At 37.8% G+C, this 19397-nt stretch overlaps 1 protein-coding gene and 1 non-coding gene across 23 annotated transcripts in view; one reads left to right on the top strand and one right to left on the bottom strand.

Moving 5' to 3' along the window:
- PWWP2A (PWWP domain containing 2A) overlaps window positions 1-19397 on the top strand; it is a 51436-nt gene that overhangs the window by 10174 nt on the left and 21865 nt on the right. For 9 of the 22 annotated variants that reach the window (XM_027970466.2, XM_042250688.1, XM_042250695.1 and 6 more), the window contains one exon: window positions 7124-9821. In XM_027970466.2, coding sequence (XP_027826267.1) covers window positions 7124-8804 — 1681 coding nt within the window. In that variant the 3' untranslated portion in view covers window positions 8805-9821. Of the gene's footprint in view, window positions 1-7123; window positions 9822-12718; window positions 12808-14595; window positions 16085-17424; window positions 17545-19397 lie in introns of those variants that run through there. The other 13 variants (XR_009600914.1, XR_009600913.1, XR_009600912.1 and 10 more) reach the window with 6 other exon arrangements.
- On the bottom strand, window positions 1160-1289 carry LOC114115085 (small nucleolar RNA SNORA33). Its single transcript, XR_003589583.1, has one exon. It is a non-coding gene; the product is annotated as a small nucleolar RNA SNORA33 (small nucleolar RNA).

The raw sequence follows: 19397 nt of genomic DNA, 5'->3' as shown, positions 1-19397 counted from the left end.
CCCTTAGAGGTGGATGAGAGGGGTTAAGTAGCTTGATGAAGTGAGGGGAAGCAGTAGTAGTTGTGGTTAAGATTCTGATTTTGGGGGCAACTGCCTGGATTTGTATCTTGGCTGTACTGCTCACTAGCTATGTGATCTTGGGAATGTCATTACACTCTGTGCTTTAGTTTTTCATCAGCTACAAATTGTGATGATTAATCAGTTGCTGTAAATAATTTAGAATAGTGCCTGGCACAAAGTAAGTACTATGTAGTTGTTAACTATTCATAGTTTTATGAAGTAGCTATTAAGTGGCAGAACTAAGATGCAGCGGCTATTAAGAGTCATTTAAATAGGTTTGCTTGAATAGCCTCCCAGCCTAATGCATTGTGGCCTGCAGTATAATCTGCATCTTCAAAGAACTTGAAAAAGTCTGTAAGCTTCAAGTAACACTGGTGAAGTATAACTTTCCTGTTCTAATAAGGAAGGATGACGTTTACATTTATGAAGGAGTGAGATAACTAGGAGTTTTCATGATGGATGGTGAGGGAAGTGTCTCAATTTTTTCTTCCCAATAACCCCTTGGAGCAGATGCATTTTGAGGGAATTATGGGCTTTGTCATGAAGAGAAAGTTACAGTGTCATTTGGGAAATTTAGTCCTGCTTCTTCCTTGCTTCTAAAACATAATTGAAAGGGGCTCACTTTTGATGAAGACAAATTTCAAACTTAGGGAAAGGAAGATGTTTTGTGTTCTTTCTACTTATTAAATGGTGGGACCAGACTAGAACTTTTTAACAAGTGATTTGTACTTTTGGTCCCATCACTATGTAATCAGAAACCTTCACTGGCATTGTCTTTTTAGGAGACTAGTATTCTTCCCTCACACTCTTAACCTAACCCTCCCTCATACACACGCTCGTCAACATGTCCTCTTTTCCCACCATATGGATTGTCTGTATTGTATCGCTTGTCTTGTGAGCCTCTGAACTGTCTCCTATGGAAGGGGGTGTCAGTTTGCTGACGGGTAATTCCTGGGCTGCACCTTATCACCTGTTGGCTTTTTTTTCTAAAAAACAAATGTGATTTCACTAAAATTTGCGAACTCCCAAGTTGTTAGCACTAGTTACAGTGAAGTTAAAAAAAAATAGCACATTTTGTTAAGTATTTCCCATTAAAATGCCTTGTAGCCATTTTCAGGGACCTTAATGACTTCAGTGTCTTTAAGGCTTGTAACATGGCTTTCCTATTGCCAGCATTTTCTAAATTTCTGCAGAAACACATTCAGGTAAGCAGATTCTTTGGCTGGCTTAAGTTTTTTGCTTTTTTAAAACTAACTTTAGTTGGTTACCAACATTCAAAAACAGGCAACCACTCTCTGCCACTCCTGTTTTGCTCTTTACTTAATCTGCATGGGCCCTTCCAGGTGTAGTCTGTTGCAAGGTTCATTGCCTAGTCACTGATCCTCAGTGCTTTCTTTCCCTCTAGTCTAGAACCTTTTTTTAGCAGGGACTCTTGCATTCTGTCTCACGTACTGCAGTTGATCCTAGGGCTGGGAACTAGTTTTATACTATCTGACTAATTAGCATACTTGTATTTGAATAGATTTTGTGCTTAATGGTACTTGAGGTGAATTTATGGGCATTTATGCTTAAGCAGAACAAATTTTCTTTTTTATATACTTCCTTTGGAGGTTTTAATTTTTTTCCTCCTGGTCTTGTCTGTGCCACAGCATCCCTAGTTCCCCGACTAGGGATCGAACCCGTGTACCCTGCAGTGGATGCATGGAGTTTTAACCACTAGACCGCCAGGGAAGTCCCTGCTTGAAAGTTTTGATGGAACTGAGGTGTAAACTAAATTTAAGATTATACTTTTTAGAATAATTTTTAAACTTTGAAATAATATCAAAATAGAGAACTTAAACTCTTTTATCTAGCTACACTGATTTTTTTTTTAATTTATTTATTTATTTTTTTTAAATTTTTTAAATTTTAAAATCTTTAATTCTTACATGCATTCCCAAACATGAACCCCCCTCCCACCTCCCTCCCCATAATACACTGATTTTTAACATTTTGCCACATTTGCTTTATCATTCATTATATAAACATGTTTTTCTCTTGAACTGTTTGAGAGTAGGTCGCATACATCATTCTCTCTTACCCCTTAATATTTGAGCATTTATTTCCTAAGAGTAAAGATATTTTCATGCATAACCACAGCATAGTTTTCAAATTCAGGAAATGTTGATAAGAGAACCTTTATCTGTTTTGTAGCTCAGGTTTTATTTGTCAATTTTCCAAAAAATGTCCTTTAAAACTTCTTTTCCTTGAGTAAATGTAGTGCATTTAGTTGCAGTAGAATGTAGAATGTATGAAATGGAGACTGTTCCTCCCTTTAGCTGTCTGTTACTTACTCATTGGAGGCTCAGGGTCTACAGGCAGTGCTGTGTGCTCAGGGACCCATGGCGATGGTCTGTTACTTACTCATTGGAGGCTCAGGGTCTACAAGGCAGTGCTGTGTGCTCAGGGCCCCATGGCGATGGTTATGTGGCCTCACTGGTGATGGTCCGTTTGAGTCTCCTCTCAGGTCAGGGTATTGCCCTGTTATTCTCCACTGTGCTTATTATTTCCCCTGCAGTAATAATTTATCACCGTGGAAATATACTGCTTCTCATCACACTTGCCCCCCTTCATTAGACAATTTAAAAAATTTAATTGTGGTAAAAACATAAAGTATACTCTTTAACTGTATGTAGTTCAGCAGTTTTAAGTACATTCATATTGTTGTGAAGCAGATCTTCAGAACTTTTTATCTTAAAAGACTGAAACTTTGTACCCATTAAGTAACTCTTGTGAGTCTGACTACTATAAGTAGAATCATACTGTCTTTTTGTGTTGGGCTTATTTCACTTAGCATAATGTTTTCAAGGATAATACATGTTGTAGCATGTGATAGGATTTCTTTATGTCTGAGTAACAGTGCATTGTACTTTATCCATTTGTCTGTAAATAGGCATTTGGGTTGTTTCCATCTTTTAGCCTATGGTGAATGCTGCTGTGTATGTGTGTGTGCAAATATCTCTTTGAGAAACCTTTTTTTTTTTTTCCAGTTACTGGCTAAATACTCAGAAGTGGATGTGTTTAATTTTTTGAGGCATATATGTACATTGTATTTTATTTTTATAAAATTTTCTATCTCACGTAGCTGACTGTTGAACTAATTTCATTTGACCTAACCACCAATCTTGCAGAGATGCACTGTGAACCAAAATCAGCTTGCTTCAGTTTCCCCTCCCTTATGATTAAACTTGGTGATTTAAGGAGGGAGGTAGATGTTCTGAAAACATCTGCTTGAAATGAGTACATCTAGATATTTTAAAATATGGGTTAATTGCATATAATTTTTTCCTACTGTAGGTTTTTATAAGAGAAAAGAATCCTGAGAGAGAAAGGATTCCCTTTGTCTTTCCTTCATACACTTGATTGGAGGGAGGTTTGGTCCAAACGGAACACTGGCGTCTGTCTCAACTAACTTGCCTGAACTTCTTTTCTGAGCAATTGTTTCACATCTGCATTGGCTGAAGATTCTTTTTCATAGTGATTTTCTCTTGCTTTGACAAAATAACTATTAAGCCCCAGTATTTTCCCTCAGAATTTTGATATTCATTACTCCTAGATTATTAAGATGATCGCTAGTTTTAAACTAATTCTGAACTAGATTCACAGGAATCCGCAGAGTTAGGGCAGGGAGGTCTCCTGTCTACTTTATATCCAAAAGCTATTTTTAATTAAGCTACAATACCTGAATAATTTTCCTTTAGAAGATTTGGGTACTAAAGATTGGAAATGGGTAGGAGTTAGAATGAGTTGTTGCCAATGTGTTAATAAATATCCTCATGCTGCACAGAGAAGGGGAGGGGAAAGAGAGATGGTTTGAATCTTTCTACTCAAGGCTTGAAGTATTTGTAAAAAGTTCTTTTGGAAAAAGCTCATGCAAGGGATACTAGTCTGCTTTCTCCGTCTCCACTGATCATTAAAATCTTCCTCTGCTGAGGTCACCCTTTGGTGAGCATTCACATGGGACATAAATATCTTCACCTTAGAAAATGGTAAAGCAGATATACTTGCTAAAAATTTAGATCCTGTGTTCCACCCTAGGAGAGTCTTCACATTCAGTCTTGGGGCAGGGCTTAAGAATCTCCCTTTTCAAATACCGTTGAGTGGTGGTGTGTTGTAGATTTCCCCAACTGTATTTGAGAAATTAGATTTTAGGGTTTTTAGGAGACCATAGTTTTATTGCTACTTTATATTCTTATTAAGGTTACAGTTTCATAAGTCATTGGCTTTCACACTTGCACATAGTAATATATTTTATCTGTGACCCCATATATACACATACATGAGACAGATGCACTGCAGTTACATATATTTACACATTTTTAAAAATTTAAATCACAGACATGACTCACAAAATTGATTTTGCAACCAGCCTTTCCACACTCAGTTTGAAAATAGCCATGGTTTTAAGTGTTCTTCCTGGAACCATAACCAAAATGGTCACTAAGATGGAGTAGGACATTGATGACCTTTTCCTCTTAAAATAATTTATCGTTCTGGTTCTTTTTGGAAGTTTTGTTATCAGTTAAAAAATATTTGCCAATCCACTGGCCACAATTACCAGTTAGGCTTCTTTCTTTTTTTTCTCTCTTTTTTGGCCTGCAATTTCCATTATCATTATACAATCAAGTGCTTCCCTGTGTTATTAAAAATATGTAATACTTGTATATGCATAAGAGGGAAAGGCAAAAGATCTAGTGGGGAAACTAATGTTCTTATTAAAAACTCCATGAAGGTGGACATACCAGATTTCACAGCTTATTTGACATAAACAGCTTTAATGTAATTGGCCAGATGATACGTAAGAGATATAGAAAGGATCTGAAACTCAGGTAAATTGTTAGTTGAAAGTAAGATTAAGTTACTTGAAAAATGGTTAACATTTTTTGATCTGTTAACCTCCCTGAATTCTCTAAGGTAGGAAATAGTGCTATTCTCTTTTATACAAGCAAAAACTGAATTTAGAGGGCTTTAGGACTGCCTGAGGATACAAAGTTGTTAAAAAAAGAAAACAAACTAAGATGATTGCAGTTTAGTTATCCCTAATGAAAGGAAGGAAATTTGTTCTTTTCTCAATTATGGAAATAAGTGAAAGTATAATGGGACAAAATGATGGCTTATACAAATTAGGGAATTCTGTTAATACAAATAGTGGTCTCACCTCATTAAGTTTTTTATGTAGCTCCAGAATAAAACACAGAAATACCTTTGCCTTCCTGTCATCTTGAAAAAGTGTTGAGCACTTATGTATAAGGGCAGATAATCAGAGTACGTTGCAATTAAGTAGTCAGGAAGCAAACACTTGGGTACAAAATGCTATACTGAAATAGTAAGCTACTTAAAAAAAATTTTTTTTTTTTTTTGTATTGAAGTATACAGTTGAAAGTTAATTTTGCAGTCTGACATAGTGAGGAATTTTGTCCTTCCTTTGTGGATTAGCACAGACCCAAACTTGTCCCACCCTAGGTAAAGAAGGCTTTCCTCTTCTTTGTGGCTTATATTTGCTAAAAGTTGCTGGTTTGTGGTAGTCAAGCTAACAAAAGACTTCAGGAAGAAAACCACTCAAGCCTTGGAACCAAATATCCCGGTGTTGGCTCTTCCTGTATCCCTGCCCAAGTTTAGGTTATCTGTAGCCCTAAGAACTCAATCTTAAGATTTCTTTCCAATGAAGAATTCAATACATTTTCAGGGACATAAGGATGGTTTAGAGAATGTGAGAACCAAGACTCACCCATTCTCCAGAAAAACAGATCTATATAAAACATTTGCATCTAATAAGGTCAGGGGTTCCACCTGACTATTTGAAGCCAGTTCTTTTTGCTTTAGAGGACTGGCATTAGAACTGTATTGTGTTCAATACTGTTTTACTCAATTAGTGCTTAAAATTAGCACGTTAACATGTACTTGATGAAACTGGTGGTGTGATTTTATTTTTATGTGCAGGATTCTGAGTATATAGCAAGTTTAGATTTAAGGGTTCTTGATGTTTAGCTCAGGCAGATTAAACCACAGTAAGTCCACCTGAGAAGCAAGGTTATTTGACCCCTGTTTTATTAGAAATTGATCATTGTAGAGATTTTTGTTCTCTACCATAGCTTCACAAACTGGGTTTGGGTCTGTAAAGTTCTGAAATCCATTTAATGCATCTGACTAGCATCAAAACAAATGAAAATAGACTAGAGTAGAAAAAATACAAGTATGTATAACATACTATACGGTTGAGTATTTAGTGATGCTTTTGCTTAGCTGTGTGCATTTACCTATGTGTGCATTTATGTATACATGCATAAACACTGTATGGGATTGCAGTGTGAAAATACTTCTTATTGTGTGATGTGATTTTAAAAAGCTCAAAAGCCATGGTTCTACAGCTCTCTGCTTTTGAAGTTATCTGAATTTCTAATATTTCTGTGTTGTTTCCCCCCACCCCTACCCCCTTGGGGATAGGGCGGGGTGGATGAATGGGATGAGCTAGGGTAGAATAGTAGAGAAGCAAATAAATACCTGTGAATCTTTAGGGTTTAAACAATAAAGGTGAGATATAGGATTTTACTGATTGAATATTTTGGAGTAGGTAAGGCCAAATTTGCTTTGTGAAGCTTTTAAAAGCTATTATATAACCAGAGGAAGATCCATATACTACATATTTATAGTTGCATTTATTGGACATGTCTGTAGTTGAGTGTTACAGCAAATTACATTAAATATTAAGCTATCTGACAGACCTCCTTACTGATTCAAGTCTGAAAAGATCTATTTAAAATAACAGCAGCTATCATGGCATTGCTTAGAGCAACTATTGAGTATTTCCTGTTGAGTGTATGCCAAAATGTGAGACAAAAAAAATGGAATGGTATGCTTTGGGACTTTTGTGGGGAGGTCCATCTGTAGGTTTTTAGAGTGAAAAGGCTTTTTAAAGTGAAATAGCTTTCAAGAAAGGTCATATAAACAGTAGGTGGTCTTTCAAGAAATGGAATTGTAGATACTAACTTAATGGTTTCTTTTTTTCCTTCCATTTCTTTCAAAGGTTTGGGCCCCATGGGATCCCTGTGACAGTATTTCCCAAAAGGGAATATAAGGATAAACCCGAAGCCATGCAGCTCCAAAGTAATACATTCCAAGAAGGGACAGAAGTCAAGTGTGAAGTGAATGGTGCTGTTCCCAATGACCCTTCTCCTGTCCCGCCTCCTGAGCTCAGCTTGGCCGAAAGCCTGTGGACTTCCAAACCACCACCTCTCTTCCATGAAGGAGCACCTTATCCTCCCCCTTTGTTTATCAGGGACACATATAACCAATCAATACCTCAGCCGCCTCCTCGGAAAATTAAGCGACCCAAACGAAAAATGTACAGGGAAGAACCTACTTCAATAATGAATGCTATCAAACTACGACCCAGGCAAGTTTTGTGTGACAAGTGTAAAAACAGTGTTGTTGCTGAAAAAAAAGAGATTAGGAAAGGTGGTAGTGCAAGTGACTCTTCTAAATATGAAGATAAAAAACGGAGAAATGAAAGCGTAACTACTGTGAACAAGAAACTGAAAACTGACCATAAGGTGGACGGGAGAAGCCACAGTGAAAGCCAGAGAAGAAATGCTGTGGTCAGGGTTCCAAGTATCACCCACAGCAGAGGCCGAGCAGTCAGAGTGCCTGCTCAGGCAAACACGTCAAAAGCTCAGCTAAGTACTAAAAAAGTGCTCCAGAATAAAAACATGGATCATGCAAAAGCTCGGGAAGTGCTGAAAATTGCCAAAGAAAAGGCACAGAAGAAGCAGAGTGAAACCTCTACATCCAGAAGTGCGCATTCAAAAGTCCATTTCACACGTCGATATCAGAACCCTAGCTCAGGCTCCCTTCCACCCCGGGTTCGTTTAAAGCCCCAGAGGTACAGGAATGAAGAGAATGACTCTTCTCTGAAGACCGGACTGGAGAAGATGCGAAGCAGCAAGATGGCACCCAAGCCCCAGTCACGCTGCACCTCTACCCGCTCAGCAGGTGAGGCCCCTTCAGAAACTCAGAGTCCCTGCAGAGGCCCTGGAGAGGCCGGCAGTGGGGTTCAGGACGCAACTGAAGTGCTTGTGCCTGGTGAGCAGGAGGAGCCGCAGACGCTGGGCAGAAAGGGCAGCAAAAGCAGTATCTCTGTTTACATGACCCTAAATCAAAAGAAGTCTGACTCTTCCAGTGCTTCAGTGTGTAGCATTGATAGCACAGATGATTTGAAATCCTCCAACTCTGAGTGTAGTTCTTCTGAAAGTTTTGATTTTCCTCCAGGCTGTATGCATGCACCTTCCACCTCCACTTCCTCCTCTTCAAAGGAAGAGAAAAAGCTCAGTAATTCCTTGAAAATGAAAGTCTTTTCCAAAAACGTCTCTAAGTGCGTCACACCAGATGGCAGGACCATATGTGTAGGGGACATTGTCTGGGCCAAGATATATGGCTTCCCCTGGTGGCCAGCCCGTATTCTTACCATAACTGTGAGCCGGAAAGATAGCGGCATTTTAGTCCGACAGGAGGCCCGTATTTCATGGTTTGGGTCTCCAACAACATCTTTTCTGGCTCTTTCGCAACTCTCCCCCTTTTTAGAAAACTTCCAGTCACGCTTTAATAAGAAGAGAAAGGGCCTGTATCGCAAGGCTATCACAGAGGCAGCGAAGGCTGCCAAGCAGCTGACCCCTGAAGTGCGGGCTCTGCTGACACAGTTTGAAACGTGAACATGGACAGTAAGGTAGGCAAGAACCTTTGGGAGGCGCCCCAGGGTTTGTAGTCTAGTGAGGGGTAACTTCTACGAGACAGCTTGGCTAAACCCGAGAGAGAAACTGCACTCAGTTGGCTGCTTTTTTATACTTAATCTTATAGCCATTTTTAGACAGAGAAGCTTAAACTGAACAAGCAATCAAATTTTGTCTTTAGGAAAGGAGATTTTAGCAGTATTTTTCAGTTTTGAAGTCTAAAACCATCCCAAGGCATAGGAGCCATAGCCTCAACTGAAAATGAATTTTTGCAGGGACTGTTAATTGCCATTTGTACCTAGTACTGTGTGTATGTGTATATGTATATACACACATGTACATGTATGTGTGTGTACATAAATGCATACATATATAAAATACCGCCTGTCACTATGTGACACAGGTTGCATATCTGGGATCTTAAGGGCTGGTGAGCTGGGGGGGAATAGTGAGGATATTCAATGACTTTTGTTTTTTAATTAATCAGTACTTTCTATGTGCATAATGGCACAGGAGTTTGATATTTGGATGTCTGACAAACTGAGATGCTTGCTGTTAAGTTGCAGACTGGGGAAGCAGCCCAGTCCTGAGGATTAAGACTGTCAAGGCTGGCTAGGTCTGAATCATCGCGCCCTCTCTCTTGTCCAGTGGGGACTTAACAAAAACTTTCAAACTTCTGGTTTGGGAGTTCAGATAGATTTGTCTTTGGATATGTAAATAGTTGATTGCTAAATTTGGTCAGATTTCTCCTGACTGACTGGCTGTTCCTAAATTCTTAGGATATGTCCTGGTAAATTATACTTTGTGAATTAATTGTCATATATGTAATTGTTGCATTCTGGATGTACCTAGTTTGATAATTTTAAAAAAAATATTTCCGTTTAAGGTTATCTGTTTGCAGGTCAGAAAATGAGAAACTGTAATTGTGTAATGCTTTGAAATGTAAAAAAAAAAAACAACAAAAAAAATAAGCTGTAAATAAAATCGACTAAATCCAAATTATTTGTGTGTGTTTCTCAAAAAGCTTTGAAAAATTTCAGGATGGTAGAAAATTATTCTTTGTAATAATATATAGAGAAGATGAAAAAAAAATCACCTATATTTTCCTGTTTGCCCTATCAGGGAATATATAATCTGAGCATAGATAAAATTCAAATGAGGGACTAATCAATATAGTCTTAAAATGAGGTCTTGTAGTTTAGAGGTCTGATAAGCTTCTAGATTTGAGCCCATCGTCCAGCCAATTTCTCATAAGTACATGGGTTTTAATTACTTCATATTTAGCTTTAATATTTCATCACGTTTCATTTTTTTTTGGTTTGTTTTACATTTGGGTAATTACAAAGACTCTTTTCTGCCTGATCTTCTGCCTCAGGTATCATTGCTTTTGGGGCTTGTAACTTAGCTAACTATTTTCTACATGGTCCATCTGTCCCTAAGATTTGATCTCTTATTTTCCATTTTTAGATTTTGTATTCTTAGTGAAAAATCTGATGGCCTTTTGGAGGCAAGTTTCTCCCCATATTTATAAGTTGGTTTCATATTGTATGCATCCAACTTAACCTTTAAGTATGATATAATGTCAATTTGACACTTTTGGAAACTTGGAACATTTAAAGAGAGCAACTTTTTGTGGATTCCTAAGTAAACAGTTTGAAATAATGTAGTTCCTATGGAATTATGAAAAGAGTTTAATGGAGACTGAAATCAATAGCCTGTCAGCTTCTTTAAGGTAAGGTACTGATATCTACAAGTAGAATTTCTTCTGGGGAACTCAGTCAATGCTTTTTGATTATAATAAACACACAATTTTAAAAAGATGTTTCACTTGAATAGAAACATATTCTTTCCTGCAAACAGAAATAACTAGTATTTTTTAAATTCTTTGATTATAATAGGCTGAAAGAAGTTCAGTGTGATTGAGGGGTTTTAAGGAAGTATCTTAAAGGTTTTCAGAGTATTTGTTTCAATTAGTGAATTTGTTCATTCAGTTATTTTCTGAAAGTTTCAAATCTAAGGTTTAGGAAGTTTTAAACATAGGCAGAGTCACCTAAGTTATGTCATTCTAAAGTCTCATGAAATGATCCAGGTGAGTTTTATCCTAACAAATGTTTTTGACTGGATATTGCTAACGTAGTCAAGTGCTTGGGCAAATGTGCCCTTGTGGGATAAACTAAATTTGTTTCAGAAGCCATGAGGAAAGAAGAAAAAAATCATGATTGTTGAATATATAAAAGTAAAACTTGATACAGTCCATACCTTTGAGGAAAAAGAGGGAGCATAATCACAATTGTGCATGACCTCTAACCATGCCAAGTAAGCCCTCAGCGTTAAACCAGCAGTCTGGTATATTTCATCTGAGTTTTCAATAAGGAAACTAGTTTGAAAGAAATTCTGTTATCTTTAAGATGTACTGTATGTTCTAAACACTAACAGCTGCACACTAAACTTTTATTCAAAGAAGTTTTTAAGCAGCTAAGGTCCAGGGTCCACTGTAGATGGAGATAGGATTGAATTGGGTAATTGTAGTCATTTTTCTCCTAAGTGTCTTAACGATAAAAATGGAGACACTTCTCTCTCTGTGTTGTGCATAGTCGCTCAGTCGTGTCTGACTCTGTGACCCCATGGACTGTAGCCTGCCAGGCTCCTCTGTTCATCAGATTTCCCAGACAGTGCTGGAGTGGGTTGCCATGCCCTCCTTCAGGGGATCTTTCCAACCCAGGGATTGAACCCAGGTCTCCCGCGTTGCAGGTGGTTTCTTTACAGTCTGAACCACCAGGGGAGCAACTCTATGGAGACAACCAAGTGGGTATTTCCCCCTGAGCAGAGAGAATGCTAGGCTTAGGCCAAGTCTCTAGTGGTCCAAGAAGACTTAAGCAAAGTAAAAGCTGTGAAGGCTAAAGATGTCTATTTCTAGAAATCTTCAGAAATGTAAAGCGTCATAGTGTGTTTTAGTTTTCTAGAATTTATAGATCAGAAATGGTCTGGTTTAAATTTGGAAGGAGCTCTTTATAGATGTGGAACCAGATCTAAGTTATCAGTGAAACAGAAAGTAGAATTCACTCGTCTGAAGCCCATTTGCAGGACTTAACAGTGTCCCTACTTGGATATTGAGTAAAGTTTATAGTAGTGAGTAGAAAAGACAGTAGGAATATAGATATGAGGGTGGACTGCAGGCAAAGGAATATGGGACTTAACATCAACTAAGTGAATATATACATTAAGTCTGAATATCTAATGTGAAAATACTGAGTTGCACCCCTATTTGAGCCGGTGGTTATGCTGAAGAACACATTTACATTCCTTTATATACATATACATTCTTAAGTACCTGAGTTGGGAACTGGAATACCTTAAGAAACCAATAATTTGGATCTAAAACGTAAGATTTTCCTTTTTAAGTTGTGAATTTCTCTATACTTTGTGCCTCATTGGTTCACATTTGTTACTACTAGCAGAGAAGAGACTGGTAAATGTCTAGAAAAGATGGTAATATGTAAAGTCAGGACAGTGTTCTGATTTGTATCCAGTGGTGGTCTCCAGTAGGGGATTTGCCAGAAAATTCTGAAGCCCCTATTTGTAAGGTGGGACAAATTTACTTTTTTCTTTGGGACTGTACCAAGTAGGGTTGATATTAAAACAATTAAAATGCCTGACAGAGGGAATTCAGAAATAGAACAGGAGGCTGGTGCCATGCCAGTTGTCAGGAGAAATAAAACAGCTAAGCTGTCTCAATTACTTTTACCTCATTCTGACTTAGTTACTAGGTTCTTTATACTCTATTTGCCTGTGTGTTTACTGTATACCTTATTTCAACAAAGAGTGAACAGAAATGTTAACAGTTAAAGCTTTAGCAGTTAAAGTCCTGGGGATATAGATGATCTATGTATTTTTAGTTTTCCAGGATGTCTTGGTGTTTTTACCACGGAGAGTTGATGCTGAGACGAGAAGAGAAACAGCTCAGCTCTTTGTTTACTCTACTCAAGTAAGAGACTTAACCTTTATAGACTCAAACAGGGCCTTTTTCCTGTTTACTTTTTTTGTGACTGTAGGTGGAACTCATTTCTTCTCTTATATTAATAGATCATTGTAATTTGCTGGGATTTTATTTTTTTGGTATTTAAAAACTCATTAAATATACCTAACCCAGTTTACCATTTTAACCAGTTCTGTGGCACTAAGTGCATCCACATGGTTGAGTAGTCGTCACTATTACCCATCTGTAATTTGGTTTTGGATAGAAGTCTTCTGAGTTTGGATGGTATTGTTCTGGCAGCTTGGTTTCCAGCATTCCTTCCTAACCAGCCTACAGTCCTGCGCTGTGCTAGTGGTGCCCATTTTTAAGAACTATAACTACCTCTTGGTAAAATTTTTAAGTACTAGTATGACTGTATTTACCAGAGTAGGTTTTGGGTTAAAACCATCACTTCCTAATGACAATTTTGTGAATATGAAAATCGTTTAAATGATTTTAGTAATGGAATTAATTAGTTTCCCAAACTTTGTTTACATGCAATCACACTCTACCATATTTTCATAATATGGGTACCGTTTTTCCACTTTTTATGTGAGTATTACTAATGAAAAAACAGATATTCCTTGACATATGTAGATAATTCTGTTTGGAATTCTAAGATCATCTTGTTTATCACACTCTGGTAGGAAATACTGAATTTTATACTCTGTCTTAAAATCCATCTTGGATAGTCAGGTTTTAATGTATCTAATTAATCTTTGAAAAAACTAATTGCCAAACTTGAATTTTTTCTTATACGATCCTATGTCATGCTAGCATAAATTAAAGACTGGTTGTGGGGATGTGTAAAGGAAATGAAACCAGACTCAGAAGTTACCGGGATTTATCAAAACAGTGAATTTGAGTCAAATTCTCACTGTTCACTGAATAAATTAGATTGCTGTAGTATATGTAGTCTAACTTGTGGGCCTTTTGTTTTAGAAATTTTGGTTTGTGAAACAATTTTATAAAACTTTAATGTTGAAAACTGGCCAGTCCTAAAATTACTTGTCTTTAAGCTTATTCTTTTAAGTTTTTGATATGTGTAAGATCTCATTAAAAAAGTTGAAAACACAGCCATTATTTAAGTATGGAATTTTCCTTTTAAGAATGTGACCGTTAATTTCCTTTTATTGATTTAGAAATCTTAGAGCGCTTTTATTACCAGAACCGTCATTTAAACCTCCTTATAATTTTTTTTTCTATCTGGTGTAGCTATCTAGAAGTAAAACTAGGTACCCCTAGTTACATAGCCAAAATATTACATCTATGTTATAATTTTTTTCATGTAAACTAAAAAACTTATAATACTAATGCACATTAAGTTTTAGTAAGGGCTTTTTGTTGTTTAAATATTTAAAATAATTTTGTAATCCTCAGTATCCCTCACTTAGTTGTCTGCAGCACAAAGGTTAAAAAAGCTACCAAAAAAGCTTGATAAATGTGCTGCACAAAAGCTATTGAAAAAGCATGGAAGGAGCACATGCCCATCCCCCGCCCCATTCCCCAGGCACTTTACCTATTGTACTTTATAATAGGGTTCCTCCCCCCAACCCCCACTTGCCTGGGGAGACTTTTTTAAGAAATGTGAGAGGATCATCCTGTTGAGTGTAAATGATAGAAAATGGATACTTATGAGAATGTAAGTTATATTCACCTGCCAGATGCAGGTGAACTAGAGAGTTAACATTTTTGCGCTAATAGTACTTGGTATCAGTCTTTTAATTGAGCAAAGGATCCTTCTTTTTCACTTTTCAGGCACATGGTGGAAAGTACATGAAAGTCTAGAAAGCTAGACTTCCTAGGCAAAGCCTGACTTGGATCTGCCGGCTTCCAAGCTGTGTGATCCTAGGCAGGTTACTTCAGTGTCATGATCTGTGAAATGGGGAGAAAAATAGTACCTGTTCAAAAGGTAATTGTGAGAATTTAAATGTTCAATGCAATAAAGTACCTGGCCATAAAACTTAACATAAATACTTGCTGTCATAACTACCACTTTCAGTATGTGGCATAGAAATTTCATTCTGGTAGCCTCAGATAGTATCTTTCTGCAACATACATGCAGTATAAGCTTTAAAAAAAAACTTAAATATTCTTGTCTGAAAGTTCAAGTGAAGTCTCTCAGCCACTGACTCTTTGCAACCCCATGGACTGTAGCCCACCAGGCTCCTCCATCCATGCAGTTTTCCAGGCAAGAGTACTGGAATGGGTTGCCATTTTTTAAATCTGAAAATCCCACTAATCATAGTATGATCAGGTACCTAAAAGTGGCATGGTCTGAGTAGTCTCAACAGTCACCTGTGGTGAGCAACTGGGTTGGAGGTCATGGAGGTTATAGTAAGGAGAAGTCCATGAACATTACAGCTCTTGAATGAGGAAGAGTAATTGTGCCTCAGACACTTGTGTACTAATGACCAGTCACCATCTCAGAAGGCCTTCAAAGGCATGAGCAGCGTCTGAGCTGGTGGGGCTCAGTCGGGCCAAGGTCCTCTTATGAAGACTTTCCAAAGGCATTAGAACCACAGAGGTATACTTGTCAGCTTTTAAGTAGCATAAATTAGCGTTTTTTGGTTTTCTTATTTTCTTGGAACCTCAGTGTTTATTATTTTAATATTCTGCCAATTGGTGGAAAAGTGGACATTAGCTTGAACATTCCTTCTTAGTGCCACTGGTGTGATTGAGTAGGAGATTGTTTCCCATTTCTAGCAGGGAAATACCTCACATTCCAAGGCCTTGATCTGTGTGTGTTGTGGTTGTATTTTCCAGAGGGTAGTCATTTCTATCTGCGGCTCATTTTTGAGGTGCTGTTGTTTACCAACCTGTGATTTCCCCTCACCATTTAGTTTTTAGCAGGGAGTCCAGCTGGGAGTGGCACATCTTGGTGGGAGTCCTGGAATGCTGGGAAGAACTATGCAGTTTGTCTAAAACCCTAAAAAAGAACTGGTTAGAAAAACAGCATTGAGGCTGAAAAACCAGAATGTCTATTGTAAAATGTTTTTCCTGGTGGTTCATGTTGCATCATGCTACACTGTATTGAGAGGCAGCAGGATGTATGTAATCTTAGTTCTTTAGTTTTTAATTCTGGGCTTTGATCTAAGAGTGTGACCTCCTCTACTTCATTCCTTCATGTGCTCTAAAAAAGGAAAATTCTTACCCTGTTCTGGTTTGCCCCTTTATGTCTTTTCTTGCATCCCAAGGAGTAGTTGCCATTGTTGCATGTAAGCTTTTCTCTTAAAAAGGACAAAAATAAGTAATTTCCAGTGAAATCCCTACCTTTTATGAGGTTCTCCTATTTACTACCTCACTGTCAGGGTTTCCTGGTTCTTCCTAATGAATCCTGTGTGGTCAATTCTAAAGAAAAACCTTGAGACCCTAAAAGCTTTGAGGGGAAACTCAGCATTAGCACAAAAGACTCACAGGCCAGGCTCTGTGGACTGGGGTCTTGCATGTTAATATTTTACACAGCATTTCTGGGCACTGGTGGGGTTAATGCATAGGGTAAGATTATTCTTTGATGCAGCTTTTTGGCCCTCCTCTTGCCTAAAAGTGAAAAGGAGATTCTTTAGAATGATTGTTGAAACCTAAGTTTTACCCATGGAGGGAGAGGCTCAAAAGATAATTCTTTGTGTATTCATATTTCTACTTGTGTGATTACTGTTGGGTTATAGCTAATAGTATATTTGTTTTCCCATAAACAAAAGGGTAAATAACCTCATTATTGAACCTCATTTAAGAAATCTGTTCTCTTGAGTTAAAATTCAGTAAGTAATCATGTTTATAGATCAGGTGTGTAAAGTTTCTTCTTTTGCAGTATTAGAAAAGCCTTTTTTAAGGTTTTGATTAGCTACTATTTCTGATTTAGAACTCAGTATTATAGGGACTGGACATTATCTAAATCAGTGATCCCAGAGTTGCCCACACTGATATGCTACATGAGTTGTTTCTTACTTACACTGTACTTAGAGAAAAAAGGAAACAAGCAAATAGGTTAATAAAAAATAAAGCTTAACAGTAACCCTTTTGCTTAGTGTTTGGTCTCTTCTGAAAGCCTCAGAGAAAGCTTACCTTGTCAAACCAATTTCAAGGAGGTTTGACCTCACAGTAAGTTCAGCTGTTGAATGGTACGCAGAGGTGCCACTGGCATTACAGAGAAAGGGATTCAGGCAGTTTTGGTGATTCTTCAAAACGGAGTCTCTGAGCTCATTAATGCAGGTTGGGATGACAGCTTTGGCCCTTGTAGAATACTGAGACGATCAGGACTGTTCCACCACTAGGGTAGTGTTAGGCTAGTACAAGATTTTTGAATTAAACCATGAGTTAGCGTTGGCAGGCAACATTTTCATGAGCCTTAAGGCATTTTGCGGCTCAACTGACTTGGGCTGGCGAGTGCCCTCTTCTGGCCAAGACTGGTGTGTACACACCTCAAGTCTACAAGTGCTTCCCATTGTGTGAAGCCAGCAAGCTATCTAGAATAAACTCATTATGAAAATTCAACTGAATTTTAGCCTATTTTTATCTTTTTTTGGTAAGTGGATGAAAAAGAACTCAAATGCTCTATTTTTGTTAACTTGGTTTTTTCTACCATAGGTCTCAACAAATGGCAGCTATTACATCAGACAGTGACGAGCGCTGCTGCTCCCTTACAGTGTCTGACAGACCACTGTGGATTCAGACTGGGAGCACTGACGTTAACAGTGAAACGGGCAGGTCTGTCTGGGCTAAGCCCTGCCACAAAGTGAAGAGGGCATCATGTCATCACTTATCATTCCCTAAGCAGATTAGGCTAGACATAAAAGAATGCACTGGTTCTTTTTCCTTTGTTTTCACTGACCGTGGTAGCTGGGTGTACCTCATATTGGTGATAGTTTCTGTGAGTGAAAATAGCTTTCAGTCACTATTACTTGTGTTAAAAAAAAAAGAGAGCCGCTTCCGGAGCACTCCATGAATGGAGAGGAGTTACCTCATAGGGTGGGAGAAGTTGGGTGTCCAGTTGCAGAATTATGTCAAGTAGTGACTGAGGCTCCACAGAAAGTCAACTAGTGGGCTGTCTTTTCTCAGTCTTTTGTCTCTTTTATATTTAACTATTTAGTCATTACTTAAATATATATATTAAGAATATATATCTATATGAACATACACTTAGTGAATTAAATCAACCTCAAAACCATTGTCATTTACATAAGGCAAGTCAGAATTCAACGTGGTGGCAAAAGATAATGCCGAAGTACAGCTGTAACCTATTTCTTCACATTTAGTAAAACCTCCTTGGATAATGCACAAAAAGCTTTTTCGGGGCTTTTGTATGGCAGGAAGGGCTTAGGGATTTTCGTTGTCATGCTGCTTTTGAATTTAGGATCTTTTTTTTTTTCTTTGCTTCCTTGAATTAATACCACTTAACTCTGCTGTTTGAAGCTAGTGAAGAGCTGTAACTGGGCTGTATCATTGTGTATGAGCTGAAATTGGCAAACCAGGTCAGAATGGCACATTTTGGATCAGAGATTGTGGCTGGAATATTTTGGACTCTAAATATTATATAGGAGTCTTAGGTACTGGTGATCCCTTGAGGAAATAGCATTTTCAGTTTTCTTCATCTCCCATAGGAGGAATAGTAAGCTTCAATCCTTGGCTTTCCTGCCGACTTGAATAGGCCTCACTAAGGTTGAAGCCAAATATTGGGAGAGTCATAAATAGAAGTGTATATACAATTGGCTCTTTACCTTTTTTTCTCTTTCAGTTTATAAAATGGGGATATTTACTTCCAAATTTCCATAAGTCTAAATTTATTAGTATTATATTAGTGTAATAGTCTTAGAAAATAAAAACTTTTCTTAGCTCAATGTCAGATTTTAAAACCATGTTAATGATTCCATTGCTTTAGTAAGCGTGGACTACTGTTGCTTTGATGTGTGCAGTATTTATGGCTAGAAGTAACTTTCTATTGCTGGAGAAGAAATGTGATAGAATGCCCTGTGAAATTTATAAGCCTTGATCCAGTAAGTGAATGAAGCATGGCAGCACTGGGAAGTTTATATAAGATCAAGAGTGCTATCAAAAAATGAGAACTACACCTACTCTGAAATGTTTGGAAGTCAAATACCGGAAAGGATGGGGATGGTTTTCCTTTTTCCCTTTTTTGCTTTGTCTGTTATTCCACTGAAGATACCCTACCTTTGGTTTAAAAATACATTTGACAAAAAAATCATAATTCTCTCCACAGTTCACCTCTTGGGAACTTAAACCCTTACTGGTACTTAGGCTTCCAAGTTGGAAGGGCAACTGCAGAGGGTTTCAATGGGATTGTACCACTTCTTGGGATCAAAGTGAGGTTGTAATGTTGGGCCTTCTGGTCATGCTCCTTAGTGATTTTTGATAAGCCTTGTCCTATACAAATATTCTGTTCAGAGTCGGGCTTTCTGTTGGAGGTACAGTGCAGAGTGGCTCTGCTGGAAACCTGGTCTGCTGGTGTAACAAGGACACTGTGGTCAATGGCCAGTTGTCTTCTGGCTGCAAAGCAGTACTGCTGATGCCTTGGATGTGCTGTGTCTACCCTGGGAGGCGTC

The sequence above is a fragment of the Ovis aries genome, chromosome 5, assembly GCF_016772045.2.
Source record: "Ovis aries strain OAR_USU_Benz2616 breed Rambouillet chromosome 5, ARS-UI_Ramb_v3.0, whole genome shotgun sequence".
In the NCBI taxonomy this organism is placed as follows: Eukaryota; Metazoa; Chordata; class Mammalia; order Artiodactyla; family Bovidae; genus Ovis; species Ovis aries.
Note: the sequence above shows the minus strand (reverse complement) of the source record. Positions and strands in the feature narration are given on the sequence as shown.